Source organism: Fringilla coelebs (genome assembly GCF_963513975.1).
Source record: "Fringilla coelebs genome assembly, chromosome: 6".
NCBI lineage: Eukaryota > Metazoa > Chordata > Aves > Passeriformes > Fringillidae > Fringilla > Fringilla coelebs.
The window spans coordinates 15,506,600-15,524,348 of record NC_140034.1 but is presented as its reverse complement, the minus strand read 5'-3'; the positions used below and the strand labels follow the sequence as shown (position 1 = coordinate 15,524,348).

General features: G+C 40.9%; 1 protein-coding gene across 1 annotated transcript; it reads right to left on the bottom strand.

Annotated features, from left to right (window-relative positions):
• Nucleotides 1–491: 491 nt before the first annotated feature.
• Nucleotides 492–15,824, bottom strand: DDX24 (DEAD-box helicase 24). Its single transcript, XM_084207754.1, has 9 exons — nt 15,687–15,824; nt 14,533–15,281; nt 11,236–11,613; nt 9,432–9,585; nt 8,559–9,074; nt 6,384–6,459; nt 5,601–5,789; nt 3,034–3,167; nt 492–1,562 (listed from the first exon to the last, which is right to left on the bottom strand). The coding sequence occupies exons 2-9, from the start codon at nt 15,260–15,262 to the stop codon at nt 1,343–1,345; spliced, it is 2,397 nt and encodes a 798-aa protein (XP_084063880.1). The 5' UTR covers nt 15,263–15,281; nt 15,687–15,824; the 3' UTR covers nt 492–1,342.
• Nucleotides 15,825–17,749: the final 1,925 nt, after the last annotated feature.

The window sequence follows — 17,749 nt, the reverse complement described above, 5'->3', positions numbered from 1 at the left end:
CTTATGATTACACTGTCAGAGCTCTTCTTCAGTAATGCAAGAAAACAAGAGAAAAGCCCTCCAGAGACAGAGGGCTTCAATTATTTACACAGATGAAAGAATAAAGAGTATACTTTTCTCACTTAACTAGCAAGTCTCAACTCCACAGACAAATTTCCCTGGGTAGCTGAGTAAATTGGTGCTTCTTGTCATGGCAGTGACACTGGTTCATTCCACACTGTCTGAGACACAGAAACTAAGCCTCATCCAGAGCCAGCAGGTGAAGGTTACCTGTCCTCCCACCAATGCAGATTCCATTGTCTTATCTTTTGGGTACTTTTCCCCCCTCCTTGCCTGCTAAGTGTAAACAGCATTAGCTGTGAGGGATTTAGAAATTTCAAGTAACTCAAAACAGACTCAGGCTTTGAACTTTATGGCAGATATAATTTAATAAAAATTCAAAATATATTTTTCTGACATATTTTAAAAAACAGTTAAAAATATTTGCCCAGATCAGATTAGAATTATTTAAAAGCACAATTATCATGGAGCAATATTCAAAAGTAGCATTTCAAAACATCATATCTTCTATTACAGTGAAGATCATGGTTCTAACATGTTTTCAAATACAGGCTTAACTTCAAATATTAATCAAAAAAACACTGAGTAGCAACACTTACTCCTCAGAAATCTACACATCTCCCAAGGTCAGTCTTGACCCATTGCCACCCTATCATTTTTTTGCACATTCAAATGTATTAACACAGGACTAAGAGAATTAAACCTGTGAAGAACAGAACAGAAAAATTATCAGAGGAGAAAGAAAACAGGGACATTTCCATAACCAGAACTGTAGACTTACTGGTAGCATTATCTGTGTTTTCTGCCTTCCACACTGAGCTAGAGGCAGTAAAAGCCAAACCTCCCACTACCACCAGCTCAGACTGTACTTGCACTGTATATAGCTGACCTTCCCCTGTCCTTCAAAAACATTAAAATTCAGATCAAGTTTTACCATTAGAGTATGTCCACAGTGAATTCCACTCAGTAACTCTTACCCATCTCAAAAAGTGGAGTAATTATCAGAACTATGTGAAAACTAATTAACTTCTATTAATATAGAGATTTATGAAAAAAATAGGAACATAAAAAACCAAGATCCAAGACAAGATTCAACAGTAACTAACCAGATGTTAATTAAGCCCTTTAAATCAGCATTTTGTTTTGTGCCTGCACAACCAGTACACGGGCAACATCCTTACACAATCTGCCTTCTAGCTGGGTTCCTCCATAAGCACTGACAGCCTTGATTGAGGATAGTCCTCGCTTCTGTCACACTGAATGATCTTGCTGTTATCTAATTTTATTTTATTGATTTCTTCTTCTTGGCTTGCTTTTTGGACATGGCACCTAGAGCTGAAATGCTCTCTGATGTCTGAGGCAAGAGTAGCTTTCCAGACTGTGTCGGGTACTTGGTTTTCATAAGGACTTTAAACAGTGGCTGGGACAACATATGTTTCAGTTGTTTTTTCATCCCCTTCAGCATCTTTTGCTTCTGGCTTTCTTCTTGCTCACTAGCTTTTCTTCCTTGGGGCAGAAATCAAAGATAAAGAATGTTACAACAAGAAAAAAACTTGCATTGAAGGTTTTTGTAAGACCTGATAAGGGCAGATGCTGGCCCCAGCTTTCTCTCTCTAATAAGGTCACTCAACTCCTAGTCATCTGTGACATTTTCAGATCGCTCAGGCTGTTCACAAGGTAATGAGGTCAAGAAGAATCCTGACTACTGAGTAGCCGTAGTTAAGGCCTGAACTGAGGAGAAAAATGAAATCAAGCTTGCTGCAAGGTAAAATTGAAAGCATATTACTAAATCTTTTGTAACTGTGTAAGAGGCACTTCACTTATGGCACGAATGACTGGGAGTTTAATTGGGATCCAACAAGCCACACGAGAATTAGAGACTGAGTACACTTTAAAGCATAAACCTGGCAAGTTTCTGGGTGGCAATTAGAAAGTGTTTCACTTGGGAGTCCCAACTTACTTGGACTGGATGTGCTATTTGGAAACTCATTCCAAAGCACAGCATACTCAGATTATGTCAAAACAAGAAAGCAGAGTGCTAATTATCTGCAAGCACTCTTGAACAATGCAGACAGAGATGGTTAGTGCTTGCTTGCAAAGTGGTTGAGAAGCAGCTAGTCCAGGCATGAATGAACAAAGACATTAATCTAAACATGTTTCAAAATAAAGGCATTGGTGAACTTAGCAGCTAACAGGTTAGAGCCAGACTAATCTGAAATGGTCTCTGCAGTAACCCTATTCAGCCTGCCTTCAAAGAACTGGTAGGACATCATACCTACAGCTCCTGAAATATGAACACACAATGGGGCATTTTACAGTGCATCTAAGGTTTGCAAAATTTCATGGAATTGCACTAACAGCCACTTGCAGTTGTACAACCCTACAAATTCTCTCAGTTACAGCCTGCAAAATATTTATTTTAAAAATGTAAGAAATTATTTACCTTTAACAAACCACCAAAAACCTCATCAACTTCAATATATGCATCGGCCATTTAGCCCACACAGCTCAACCTACTTAAGGCTCACATAATATTTGGTGTTCCCTAGCACTTCCTGCTTGTTCCCACACAGAGCTGTCAGGCTCCTGTCCCGATGCCTGACTACAAGAGAGTGGGAGAGAGAAGCAGAAGTGTGGAAAAAGCCTTCTCTACGACAAGAGGGGACAAGACTCAAATCAGGACATACTGGGCTGCTTAGATTACTTTGAAATTTTCGCCAGAAGCTCACCAGTTCTGGTCCTACAACATGTAGACTTGTCTGCAACTTGCCAGAACAGTCACACCTCACTTCCTCAGCTCCAGCTGCCCAACCACCCTGAAAACAGCACTAACACCACGCACCAACAACACTCCTTTCGTTTCCCCCAACCCCTGCCCTGCAGCTTTTGAAGCTTCTCTGCCATGGTGAGGCATCTTCTGGACACCAGCACTAAGGGCCCTACTGAGCATATCCATGAAAAAACATTTTCTACTTGCCCATCAACATGTCATCATCAAGATCAATCTCAAGAGCCTCTGCAGCTTGCTGGAGCCAGGAGTTGTGTTGTTTTGCCCGACTGTTGAAAAATTCTGCCTTCTCAATCTGCCTTGCCAAATTCATCCGTTCCTGCAATGAAAGTACATTTAGACATCATGATCAGGTTTAAATGTAGGCTACTTCAGCAGAATAAGTGTTTGAGAGCATGCACTGCAATACAACTGGGGTGCAGAGACACTTTTGTTCCCTACTCACGTCCCACCTAATAAACACATCACCATTCACCAGCGTTTTCCTTCCTTAGATCCATGATAGAATCTGACTTCTTAAACATCTCAACTACTAAACATACCTGAATGTTAACTCAACTTTCTATGAATGAATCATTTATAAACGCTTGACAGACATCAAGAACAAACCATGATTCAGATACCAATCATTTCCAAGTTACATACTTATATAGTACAGCTTGATCTCAGAGTTATTAGTCTCAGCAGTAAGGAGCAGCCAGTACTTTCATTCCACTCTGAAGAAAGTAAACTCCTGCAGGCCATATGGAAGAAACAGATCATATTTTCTGGAATGCACCTGGATCTCGTTTAGGCACAGGACAGAATGTCCTGTCCTTTTTCCCAGCTGCACACAGGTGGAACAAAGATGTCCAGCAAACAACCTGACCTGCAGGCTTCCAGCTGGGCCAAACAAATAACTAATTCTCTGTGGAAAGAAAATCTGCACTAACAGAAATTATGAACCAACTAGAAGCAAGTTCTGCTCTTTGGAATGTGCCTGAAGTTGCATAAAGCAAAACCATGCAGGAATCAGAATAAGTCAGGTGCTGCACAGTAACATCAGCAGCCAGGACTGCCAGGGTAATTACTACAGAGAGAGAGAAGTAACACTCACAGTGGACTACTAAATCAGTCACTTGTTAGATCATTACAAGAAATTTAAAGTAAGCTTTTCCATCTCTGTAAAATTTAAGTCCTCTTTAAATCTATCCTGCTTCAACAATTCTTTTCCTCTCAAGTGAAACCACTTCAGACTTTTCCTGAACTTGAATGAAGGCATGCAAAAGGAGAGAAGGAGTGTGCCAATGGGACGGATACAAAGAACCAGCAGCACTATTTGTCCCAACTACAATGACTTTGTGATTAAACCCAGGACAAAGCATAAACAAGATAGGACTGCTGCAAGGGCTTATGAGGCTGGAGTCCAGCAACTACAATTAGAGAGATCTCTTCTGGGGAGAGGAGCACTATTACAGATAGGAGAGTTCATTGTGCGATGGTGACAGGAAAAAGAAAAGTGTAGAAAGAACATTTATTTGCCCATTAATTGACAGAGCATGATCAGAGCCAACAACTACTCATCAAGAATCACAGAAGGAATCTCTGAAGCAACATTCTTCAAAATAACAGATTTCTCTCAGTAACTAGAAACATTTAGTGGGTGGAAGGGGACAATGGGGGAGACAGGGGTGGAAATCAGATTCTCTTCATTACTCCCAACAGGAGAAAAAAAAGAATCCATGGAAGCATTTACTTGATTTCCTTTCCTTTTTCAGAAAGCTGCATTTCCTGAAAGGAATACTCTATTTGCAGCAAGCCTGGGTTTTGAAAATTCCTGTCATTATTCCCAAGTATTGCTGTTGCCACTGGGGTAGACGCTGGGCTCAGTCCAATCCAAGTAGGTAAGCCTGAATCAAAATACCATGAGGAAGACACCTGCTGCATTATCTGTCTGCTTGCACTCTTCCCTGTTGTCAATGACTGTGCAATATTCAGACATTTCTACCCCAGCTGGATTCCTTTAAAATCTAGTATTTAAATATGTCCCATTTATATATGACTGACCATCCAAACTGCTAAGAGACATGAAATAGTCTCTTACTAAAGCAGAAAATCTGCAGTGACTAGATGCTTTCTTAAAAACACTGTTTTGTAAATTCTAGCTATTGTCTATCTCGTGAGTTAGTGACCGAATTCTCTTTAAAATGAGCAATAACCTAGGAAAGGGCAACACAGTTTGACAGGGTTCAGTGGCAGCTGTGGCTTCACAGCACAGGAACTTTTAGAAAAGTAGACAACTCACAACTTCAGATGGGAAGAAGCAGGTGAAGACCACTGAATATCCCTGAACCTGCTACTGTTCTCTAGTCTGTTCCTAACATAAGAGGCTTTAAACAACATACTTAGCAGAGACATCCCAGCTCCCCAGCCACAAAATATATCCACTTCCCTATACTGTTTCTCAAAAAACATAAGCGATGGTTATGTTTGAACAACTTTCTTGGGCCAGTTATTGATGAGAAATAATAGATAGTGCTTTTTACAAAGTATAAAGTAATATAATAATTAATATTTATAAGTAATATTTATTAAGTAATATAATAAGTAATATGTAATAAGAAATATTAAGTAATTAACTCAATTTTCAAATCCAGATCCTCAAGAGTAAATTTCATCTGAAACCTGGAAAGAACATGACAGGCAATACTGTATCAGTAATATAAATAAGGAAACAACTACTCAGGCTGCAAAAAGACTGTTATTTCTTTACCTTAATAGAAGTCATGCACTTGGCGTCAACTGGGAAAAATGGCAGCTCTTCACTCTTCTCCAGTGTTTTATAGATTTTCCGGAAATTGATCAAGTCCTCGGGGCCAATCAGCAGCAGGCTGAGGCCTTCGTTGGCAGCTCGGGCCGTGCGGCCGCTCCTGTGCACGTAGAGCTCCGAGGTGCGAGGGACCTGCAGGAAGGCAGAGGAGCCATGCAGCTGGCCAGCACAGCGGCAGCAGCCTGCCCTGCCTTGGATAAGAGGCTGCCAAAGACTATTGCGTTTTATACACAGTACGTTGCATGTAACACAGATGAAAATAATGTAAAAGATGATGTCAGGACAGACTTTGTGTCCTCTGATCCAGAATTTTTCCTTGAGTGATCTTTTGTGAGTCTCTCCTAACTTCTGTCCCTCTGTCATTTCATTTGCAAAGCAGAAAAATTTTTTATGCATCTTCAGAGAAGAGTTGTAAGACTGAGTAATTTGACATCTTTGGATATCAAAGCAAGGAGGCTTTGCAAAAAGCAAGGAGGATCATATCTATTATGTCATTTCTGATACATAATCACACATTCATAAAATGTTACCTACAGTCACTGCAGAAATGAGATCTTTAGGTACAAAGCACTAAGGACAGTTAAATGATTTAATCTCTATACTATAGATTGGGACAATACTATATATGGGACCGAGAATTACAGCTTTACAGTGTTCAGGATTTGGATCAGCAAAAACTTACATGAAACCAAAATAGTAAAAAGAAAAACATTAAAAATGCTTAACCTGGTAGTGGATGACATGCTGGACATTAGGAATATCAAGACCACGAGCTGCAACATCTGTTGTCAGGAGGACACAGCTGAGAAAGTGACAAAATTTAATGAATGTAAAATTGAAGAACAAATAATTTGCCAAGGAACATAAAATACAGTAACCAAGAATTCCACCACAGCAGTTTAAGAAACAGGTTTATACTGTATTTTCTGTAGGACTTATGCATTCTGTTTGCCCTTACAGAAACGATACCCAATTTACCTCAAGGGCGGTCTTGAAACAATAATTCTAAAAGTAAAATTTAAAATGCAAGTGTTGCCTTCAGCAGGTCTATTCTGTTTTCAATAAGTAAATGCACTACTAGATTCTGTTTTTCTATGTTTTTCTTCTCTCTTAAGTTCACAAGAATGCTAGAAAAAATTGCTATTCAATGAGGAAGGGGGGGATATGTGCCCCTGCATAACACTTTTCAGTGCACTGTCTAGGTTCTAAAGAATTTCTTTAACCTGCTACGACCCCACCATTAACAACACAGTTGATCCCCTGGCAGTACATATTAATAATGTGATTTTTCTCAACTGGTGAAACTTTTAATAACATTATCTATTTAAATAACAGGTTTTTGGGGATGAAGTATCTTCTACCAACTTGCACTCAAATACACTCAGTAAATTAAAACCTAGAAATAAAGGGGGGGGGGAGTTCTGCTCTAACAATTACTATTTCTCTTTATTGTTAGTCCAAATGAACTACTCAAAAAAGTTGTTCTTTTATATAAACAGTCTCTACAGAAACAGAAGTCTCCCCAGGATATGGAACAGTTTGTTTTAAAAACATCTCCCAGCAACTGAAATGAGTAACTTTAAGGTAACAGAAATTTGTTAAGATTTTATGGCATCTGACTGCATACTCTATTGCTACAGGGTTCAAAGCAGAAATAACAACAGAAAATTCTACAGCTTGCAATCTGCAGAAGGCCATGAGAGATGGTCTCATAGATTTCTTTCCTGCCTTGAAAATCTGCAGTCTCTGAAAACACTTCACCTGACCTATGCAAATGCTATCAAATACATATGCCAAGGGATGCTGCAGCTCCATCACAGCAATTCAACCTCTGTTCTCCAAGCCTGGATCTATTAACAAGGTACAAACTCCCAGACAGCACGCAGCAGTTCACAGCAGGACTGAACTGTGAGGCTTCTGCACTATGGAAGTAATGACATGAAAAATCTCCTCCCAAAGGCCACGCCAAAGGCAACCCAAAGCAATGTTTTCTAAAATGGCAGGATGAGTCTGCTTGGGTAAGCCCTGGCTGCCCACTACTGCTGGAAGGCACAACTGCCTTTTCTTCTGCATTACTCAAACATACTTCAACCCTTGGGATACTGATTTATGAAACTAAATTAGTAAGTAATAAGTGGTTAATTTTCTGATGGCTTAGGGAGATTCAGTAACTTACAGAGGATTAAATGAGTTGCAGAGCCCAGACCTGGGCAGAGCTGTGTAGGACAGTTCTAAAATGTCTGAAAACAAAGGGAGTCACAGCTCCTTCAGCAGCAACAAGCTCCTGGACCACAGACTCTTTCAGGCTCTAGTGGACCTCAGGAGATCTCTAGAAAGATCTCTTCAAAGCAGGATGAGCTGCAAGACTGGACCAGGCTGCTCAGGGCTTTTATCCAACCGAGTCTCAAAAAAAGTCCAAGACAAGCAGCCTGTTCCCATGCTCAACTGTCCTCACAGAGAAAAGGCTCTTTCTCATATCCAGCCTGAATCTCTTATTTCAATTTGCACTCATTACCCCTCATCCTCTCATCAAGCACCACTCTGAAAAGCCTGGCTCCATCTTCTGGACAATCTTTTTTTATGGTGTCAGGGGGCTGGTATTAGGTCCCTACAAAATACTTTTCCCAGGTAATACAAACACCCAGTCCCTTCAGCCTCTTCTCTTGCAGATCCAGTGCTTCTTGAGTATCTTGGCGGCCTTCCACTGAACTTGCTCCAGTTCATCACCTTACCTGTGAAACCTCATCCTTAATCATTAATATCTTGGGCTCATGACCAGGGGATTCACATCCTCAGCAAACTTCCCCAACCTGCTCATACTCTAACAGAGTTCTTACCCCTCACCACCACCCTTTATGCAATTTCTTTTTTTCTCTACTAGGAAGCTGAAAATCAACTCACCTCTCTCGCTCAGCAAACCTTTCCAGGTTTTTCAGCCTTTGCTTTTGGTGCATGTTGGCGTGCAAAGGAAGAGGATCACAATTTAGGATTGTAAGGAGAGAACTGAGGCGTTTTACACAGTCTATGCTGTTTGCAAAGACCATGGTTCTTCCTGGATACTGGAGAAGAAAGTAATAGAGATAATAGTCCTTCTCATTTGTGTTACAGTGGATTCTGGTTTCTGTCAGTGTCTCAACAGTAGCCTCTTTCCTTGTTAAGTCTATTACTTTGGGTTTGCCCTTTATTCCTACTTTTTCCATTAATAATTCTAGTTTGGTCTTCTTGTCCATCTTTTTAGCATTCTTTTTTTGTAAAACTCTTGCGGGAGTCTGATGGACTAAAGTCAAAGTGGCAGAAAATACAAAAGTCTGTCGTCGAGGGTTATACTGTGAATCATTTAAGATTTCCAGCAACTGAGACAGCTCTAAGAAGTGACCTTTCTCAACCATTCGGTCTGCTTCATCAATCACAAGGCACCTGTCAAGTAGAAAACACACAGTAAAAATACACTTGTGCCGCTAAATACAAACCTGATACATTTAAGAACTTTTCCTGCTAAACACATAAAGGACGTTATGCAATAAAACCAAAAGGAACACCAGGTATGCTGGGGCAGCTACAGCCTTCTGCATTTTTTTGAAAAATCATGTTTTTACTACTGTCTTTAACTGACATATCCCTGCATCAAAATAACCAATGTGTGTTTCAGTAAAACACCAACACAAAAATAGGTGACCTTGTGTAGCCTAAATTATTTAATCTGTTAGTAAACATAACCAGTATGAAGGGCTGCCCAGTTCAGTATCCAGAAGTTATCTGAAAAGGCACCCTTACCTGAGCTGACGAAGATTTGAAAGATGTGGGTGTCTCTCTTTAACTAACTCCCACAGACGGCCTGGGGTTGCAATCACAATTTCTGGCTTTCGATTCAGCACACGTTCTTGCTTCTGTGCAGCCATGCCTCCTACTAGGATTGCAGTCTTAATGCCTAGAACATATAAATAACAGATTTTATTTCACTAATTTACCAGTGAATGTTTTTATATACCTCTGCTTCATGAAGTATTTTAAACAGTCTACATTGCAACTTCAACAAGCGCTTTGGCCAGGAAACTTCAGGGGTTTTATGTAACATTGAGCATACAGAAATGCACTCAATTTTACAGAAGAATTCTCATTATAGTCAGATGTCAAGAATTAGCGCACCAGTGTTTCAACAGCATGAAGAATCACATCCATAGCTGCTAGTTTTGTTTAAACAAATTTCTGAGTCTTGTGTTTTCTCATTTATATTTGCATGAACAAACATATTCCTGTTAAGAACAACCAGCAGATCCTTTCAAGAATAAGACTGAGAAATGCTTGTCTTGCTAAATAGCTGCTCATTTGCTATAGAATAATCCTACAAAGTATGCTCCCACCTGATTACTGATTCTTGCACAGTAGCACAGACCTCTTTAGCTTTAAGTAGATTGCAGAGGCACTAAAAGGAGTTTATCTTTGGAAGCAGACTCCACACACAGCTTATTTCACTCTATTTCTTCAACAAATACACTCGGCACTGAAAAACTCGATGCTGCTGTGCAAGACCCTTACAGTATCCCAGTTTCCACTGATCTCTCTTCTGGATTCCTTGTGAAACACTACAGCAGTTTTTTTTTTCCCCAAAGTGAGTTTGAGACAATAAAAAGTCCACATCAAAATATTGCCTCTCCTGCTGCAGCAACTATATTATCACTTGGGCAGCAGATTTTTATACATAAATAGCACTGCTCCTATCAGAACTGTATGACATAAATTGATTATTTCAGCCTAGCAGTTAAAATAAGCTTTGTAATCAGATGCAGACTGAGGAGCATAGCAGGACATATGGGCACCAAAGAAAGATGGGCTTTAAAGTAGTTGCACTACATAACCTCTTTAATAAATAAACAATTACTGGTACTGGAGAAGTGGAGAGAATTGGGAAGAACTCACTGTCTTCAACAGTTTCATGTCCTCACTCATTCACTTAACAGATGTACTGACTTCTGGTTTGGAAAGGAAAGGAAGAGGGGGGAACTGTTTTTGTCAGGCATATTATTTAGTAACACTACTGTGGCTTGACTGCTGCAGGAGATAAGCCAGACGATCCAGCAATGCCATCTACCCTAAATATTTCTGGCCATAACTTTTTTTTTTTTAATTAGACAGAACAAAGTTATGCATACACAGTATATACAAAGATTGATATACTTGTAAAAATGAAATTATTATACATATATAATCAAAAATTTATATATAAATGAAATTAGTAATGATATAGAGCCTACACTATCCAAAACTAGAACAAGGTTAGCTGTCACCAGGTATCTGGTACTGATTCTATGTTGTGAGAGCAGGAATCAATACCTCTTTGAAGGAAGACACATTTTAAAGCAAAATACCTCACTTTAACTGTTTACCTCCATGTGCATGTCACTGAAGAATCTCCATGCATTTCTCACTAAAAACTCTAAAAACTCTAACCCCTCAAAAGCTGTACCAATTTTATGATTTTATGGAAGAAAGTGCAGCACACATTCTGGCTCAACACCAATGCCAAGATCCAAACACAGTCTAATCTGGCTGTGGAACATGGCCTCTGTGATTTACATACCTGTAAACTTTGCAACTGCATCAATGTGGTGCTTTACTTGTACAGCTAATTCTCTTGTAGGAGTAAGGACCAGTCCTAAAAGAGGTCTGTTTTTATTGGAGCCAACAGTGTGCGTCTCATCATCGGAATCAAATTCAACATTTTCCAGCACCTTCACACAGCCTGTTGTGAAAGATGCATCATCTTCATCTCCGCTGTCTTCAACCTGCTGATGGGTTAGTTTTTCTGCTTCATCCTCATTTTCCCATCTTGGTTCATCATGATGCTGATGGGACTCTTTAGGAACACTGTCATTTCTGGTTGTTGAGTTATTTGATTTTTGCCACTGCAGCACAGAGTGAATCATTGGAATTGCAAATGCAAGCGTTTTGCCGCTTCCTAAAAAAAACAAACAAGGATAAAAACACAGACTGACAAGTCATTTATTTGAAAGGATGAGAAAAGCAACAGCCAATCACACACTGTTCTTAAAACACACCATTGTAACAGATGCAAACTCATGATCTTTAGAAGACCAGAAACTTGCAGCAGTAGCATCTTTTCTCCTGTTCCCTTTATATATCTCCATTCCCCTGTTCCTGGGGAACAGGTATTTTTCCAATCTCTAGCAGGTCAGGCATATTTATTTGTTCTAAAAGTGTTTTTAAAAAGCTGCAGTTGCAGTCAAGATATTTTTAAAGAACTGTATGCCCATAAGGAGAATTCCATGCCCTAATTAAAAGTTCTAATCAACATTCTCCAAATAAAGGAATAGCAAATGAGGCCAAGGACAAACTGGAATGCACTTGAAGGATTAGCTTCCATCTTCAATTTATTGTCCTGTATTTACAACTTTCTAAGATACTGTATTTTGAAACACTCCACTGTCTAATTTCCTGATCTAGCACTGGGTCACATTTTTAAAATCAGAACACACGCCTCTAATTTAAAAGAGAGAATCCACTTTGGAGAGACAGGGCTTGTCAAAAGCAAGCTTAATTGCAAAGGTTCACTGTACTAACTGCAAGTTACCTCCCTGCCAAATATTCCCTTCTGAACTATCTGTCAGTAATAAAGACATTAGGAAAAGCCTGGTAGCACATCCACCCCAGTTAAGCTTTTCAGATCTAGCAGTTCACTAATCATGAAAGCAGCATCCAGAGTACAAGATACTATTACACCATTCCTGTAATAGCCCACCACTGGAAAACAGTCCTCTGGAAATTTCATCTCAATTCTTTCCACATCAAAAAGCTGCAAAGGTTTTCCAATTCAGGAACACAGAATTTTGCCTATTTAAGGGCAGTACCTTAATATGAGTTAATATAGATAAGCCCAGTGTCACCATCCTAACCAGTGTTGCTGCGAAGTCTGGTATCCATCTACCCACCTTTCTGCATGGCTGGGAGGTATTTTATGACTTTGGTCTGCACTTGAAGTGGAAAATGTTTATAACCTGTATTTAGAGCACTTATACAACAAAGTTCTGGTAATACGGAATATCTGTTTTTAAGGTGAAGAGCACTGCTGATTTTGAATTAAATGCATGCAGTTTGCTGATGCAAATAGTAGTACTGCACCCAGACAGATTATGGCTGTGATAAATCAGGACTATTCTACAGGCACTAGATTCACCCACAAATTAAACAAATTATCACCTCACAGGGCATTATCTTTATAACACACAAACCACAGACAGGCATGCAAAACCAGTTCTAGTACTCCAGTTCAAGCCAATTCGCGCTCTTTAGAACAGTTTCATTTGTATAATTTCACACAGATTTGGCTCCTTAACCAGAAACTTCACTAGTTCTACATAGTAATGAACAGCAACGGTTAGACCCACTGCAAAACCAAGTCTTGACATTCCCTTTGTCTGATCTTCACATGGATCTACTGCCATAACAAAATCTTCCCAGTCTTCCCAATGTTGCTACTACTAAAGATTATTAGTTCTTTAACTCTGCATATTCCTCCCTTAGGCCCAAAGCTAAGAGGTGCTGCTTCAGAAAGAAGAACTAGAGTGTTTCAACCTCTCCCAACTGCAGCACCTCTTGACAGGCACCTGTCCACATCTCCCAGGTTTCTACAGGAACATGATGATCCTATGGACTCCCTGGAGAGAATCTGGATTTCAATCTGGAAAGAATAAATGAGCAAAACACATTCCTACTAGCTCAGGGGTATACCAAATTATAAAACAAGAACACAGCCTGCCAACAACCATGCTTTCCATTCTGCAGCTAGAGAGGAATTTGCTTACCAGCACTGCCAAAATGGCACTTTTTTGCAGTACAAAAACATCATTTAAATTTTCAGTTCCATTTTTAAAAACACTCCCTGTGGGGCTTTCTAATCTTGCTAAAGATAACAGCATCAACGCAGCTTCTAATTAAAATAAAAATGCAAATGACTACATATCTTATTACTTACTGTACCTTTTTGCTGGAGAGCAGTAAATGACTTTACAGAGAAGCAGTGAGATAAAGCAACAGGAACAAATGAAGAGAGTCTAAAGGGAGCTTTTAAACCAAGGCAACTTCCAATTGTGCTTCCTCTCTCTAGGTGTTTTAGGGAAAAAAATATTGCTAAAGACAAAACTTCAAAGGTATGAACCGCAAAGTTTGAGGGAACATAACATTCTGAGACTTCACAGCATTAAGTAAACAAGCATTATGAAGCGGCAACAAACTTCATGAAGGCTAGCAATGCTCAAAGCATGAGCTGAGAACAAGATGGATGCAAATCTACCTCTGAAATCATTAATGCAATAACTCACTAAGCACTTTAAGCAGGGAGAAGGGCTGGTGACAACACACAGCCAAAGCTGGGGGACAGAGCACAGGGTGGGCCCGTTTAGCTCTGGGTCATATTCACACTTAACACTGTGCCCAGTGTTTATTCACTACTCCACACTAGCATGAATTATCTCCACGGAAGCCTGGGAGCACGTGTTTGGCTGCTGCAGAAATGACCCTGCTCGCTTCATTCATTCTGCCTTTTGCAGAATATCACCTTACCATTCCCAAAAGAGGAAGCAGTTTGAGAAACAGGAAAAGAGACTTCTGCCAAAAGCACAGAAACATTGAGACTTCAAAGCTTTGCATGCTTTGTAAAGATGGGAGTTCCCATGTTTACAAACACCTAAGTTTCAAATTTTTAAAACTCTATTAATACGCTTGATATGCAAAAGACAAAAGCTCTTTTATAATACAGAAAAGCTGCTTCTTCTGCAATAAAACCTTGCAGCCAAGGGCTACATTCTAAGGAGAGACAGGGATGCTCCCAGCACACAGGATCAGCTGAACAGACTTGTACCTGTTTCTGCAGCACCAAGAACATCCATATTATCCCGAATGGCAGAAGGCAAGGCTAAGGCTTGAATAGGAGTTGGAGCACTAAACCCCAGGTAGCTCAAGGCCTGCAGCACTGGCTCAGGTACAAACAGGTCTTTCCATGCAGACACATCAGCTTTTTGATCAGTTGAGGCAGATAAAACTTCTGTTGTCCAGTTTTTGACCTTTTTAGAAGTAGCTACTGATGGAAGAGCTTCCTGTGCTTGAAAAGCCTTGTTTTTAGGCACCTTCTTTTTCTTCTTCTTTGGAGTGTCTCTTCTGCTTGATATGCTCTCAGTCACATGTCCATAGTCCTCACAATTAGCTGCTTCTTTGATTATTTCATTACACTTTGCCTCTTTATCAACCAGCACATCAATTTCTGCTGCATTAGGAGTATTGCCTTTATCTGTTTGGCTTCTCAAATCTTTGTTTTTCTTTTTCTTTTTTGAAGGAACAACCTGTTCTTCCACCTCCTCATTGCCTTCTCCCGAAGCACTCTCAGCCTTTCTCTTCTCTTTTACTCTCCCCACCTTGGAAGAGCTTACTAGCTTGTACTCTGTGAGTTCCTCCAAGCACACTATATCTTGAAACTCCTCCTCAGCAAATAGATTAGGGTCGATCGGCACGGTTTTCCATTCTCCTAGTACTTCAATGCCTTTTCGTTTCAATTTAAAGGAAGATCTAAATCTCCCTCCTTTTCTGGCCTTCATTTTTAACCTAAAAAAAAAACTGAGGGAGGAAAAAAAGGCCTTAAAATCCAAGGAATGGAGACCACCTTGATGTTCAAGCAAACGGGTATCAACGGAATAATTACTTTACTTCTTTTTCAAACATATCAGTAACATAACTTAAATATAACTTCGAGCTCTTATATATATATATATATATATAGCTAAAATATAACTTCAACTATAAAATAACTAAATACAACACGCCTACTGCGTTCCTCCTGGAACACCTCCGAAGATAAAAGCAGGACGGCTGGATAAATCCCCTCAGCAAGCCGCGCAGCGCTCCCACCCCTGCCCGCTCCGGGAACCACCGGAGCCGCGGCGGGGCCCAGCACGACCTCCGCCGCCACACGCGGGAGCTCCGGGCGCTTGTTCCCCCCGCCCCGTCCCGCCCAGCGCTTACCGCGCTCAGGAGCCCCGGGACGGAGAGGGACGGAGAGCGACGAAGGGGCACGAAGGGGCACAGAGCGGGACCGCGGGCCCTGCCCAGACCCGGCCTCCCGCTACCGCCTCTGCGCCCCGCGTGCGCCCCTGGGCGCCGCCATTGCCGCGTGACGTCACCCGGCGCGTGATGTCACCGCGCGGCGCCGATCCCGAGGGGAGGCGTGAGGGGCCGCGGGAATGGCGGGGGAATGGCGGGGGAATGCCGCCCGGAATGCGCACCTGCGGCGGTGCGGTGTCACTGCTCCGCCAGCAACGAAGATTGGTCATTCACGCTTGCTTGGGTGTTCGTGTGGTGCTGTTTTTAATGCCTTCTGCGGGCAGAGTTAGGTGTTGTAAATACCTGCAGGGAAGGAGCGAACATCACCGAAGTCACAGCCAGGGTCTTTTTTCCCCTCGAGTGATCCATGCTCTTCGCAGCCGGGTACGGCCGTAGCAAGAGGACGGCATAAATATAGTGGAAGGTTTTTGTCTCTTCTAACAGTTTGGCTGATGTTCAGAAGAGCACTCTCCCCTTGCTGTGAGACGGGGGAGTGAGTTAAAAACCAGGAGCTTTGTAGGTGATGGAGACTGGGACAGTAGACTCAAGTAGAATTACAACAACAGTTGCAATTACTTCTTCTGTTTGGTGTTTGTAGGTCTTTCCTGGTTCTGTGAAAAGATGGGAAAACAGAGGATTGTTTTCTCTACCTTTTTATTATTATTATTATTTTAATATTTTAAGGCCAAGGGCAGAAATAAGCATATTAAATGTTTTCAGTGACAGTTTCAGTTCCAGGTAGTTATCACTAATCAATGCACTTATCAATGCACAATATGAGGAGTTTCTTCCAATTCATATTCCATGAGCAAGGATAAAGAACTTTTGATGCTTGGTCCTGATGTTCTGTATGAGATGAGTTTAAATCAGCGACAGTCAGGAAGTGAGTTCAGAGAGCAGGGACTCCCCGGTAATTCATTTATGGTGTAGTTCTTGTAAAATATATCAGTGTAGTTTATTAATCATCTAATTATTAGAGCAGGATTAAGTGTATTTTTTGGCACTACTGAGTCTTGTTAGAATTTTTCCTGGGATTCTCTGGACAGAAATATGTACACACCCTTGAGTTCACTTGCTTGTAAATTTGTCTTGTGATGTGCACAGTAAACATGTCTCAAATGCTTAGAAATCCCCCAAAAATGTGTAAGATACTGTTCTTCCCACACAGCAATACCAGGGCAATGTGCCTGTGGAGATGGAGACAGTGCTGCTGGTTTTTGTGTGTAGAACAGACCCCAGTGAGTAAATTGCTCTTTCTGTGGCAGAGAGGACACATTGCAGGAGTATTCCTGGAGTGGATTTGGCAGAGGGGAGAAGGTCAGGCTGCCAGTCAGGAGGGAGCAGTGCCACTTGTGCCCCCACTGTGAGCATTGCTGCCCTGTGAACTGAGGCAGTGACTTTGGCACGAGGCAAAAACCCCCAGCCTCAGCTCTGGGGCACTTACAGAATTCAGTTTTTTCAGAAGACTCCCCCTTCTTGGTGTGCATGGTTTACATGTTTTACATGGTACCTTTTGCACTACAGCCATCCAACCTGATTTAGGGAGCGCTGATCTGGAGGCAGAGATGGCTAACAGGACTGTTTCTCTGACAGGAACTGGGACTGCATCCTCATGCCAGCCTTAAGGAAGGCTCTCAGCACTCTGCCTGCATTCCTTCTTTAAAAGTACAGGTTTATTACATTGCCTTACAGGTGGTTTAGCTTTAAAACAAGTGACAAAAAGGCTTATTTACAATAATTTTCATTTTTTTCTCTTCTTATTTACTGCATGTAAGCAAAAGTAAATTTGCAGAAGCAAAATAAATAGATTACTCTGAAATTCTGGTGTGGTTGACTTAACACTGGCACTGAATAAAAATAATGAAAAACCTTGGACAGAAGAGTTCTTACCTGTTATTCCTAGGTATAATTACATGTCCTTTCGTAGTTGTAGAATTTCCAGCTTTGTCCTGAAAGAAAAATTTATTATGGAAATTATTTGCCAA

Excerpts from the sequence above, each read along its gene's own strand:
- DDX24 (XM_084207754.1), bottom strand. The coding sequence starts at position 15,262 with ATGAAGGCCAGAAAAGGAGGGAGATTTAGATCTTCCTTTAAATTGAAA. Across the intron at positions 11,614-14,532 it reads TCTTGGTGCTGCAGAAACAG|GAAGCGGCAAAACGCTTGCA; the intron begins GTACAAGTCTGT and ends TGTTTTTTTTAG. Across the intron at positions 5,790-6,383 it reads AGCATGTCATCCACTACCAG|GTCCCTCGCACCTCGGAGCT; the intron begins GTTAAGCATTTT and ends GCCTTCCTGCAG.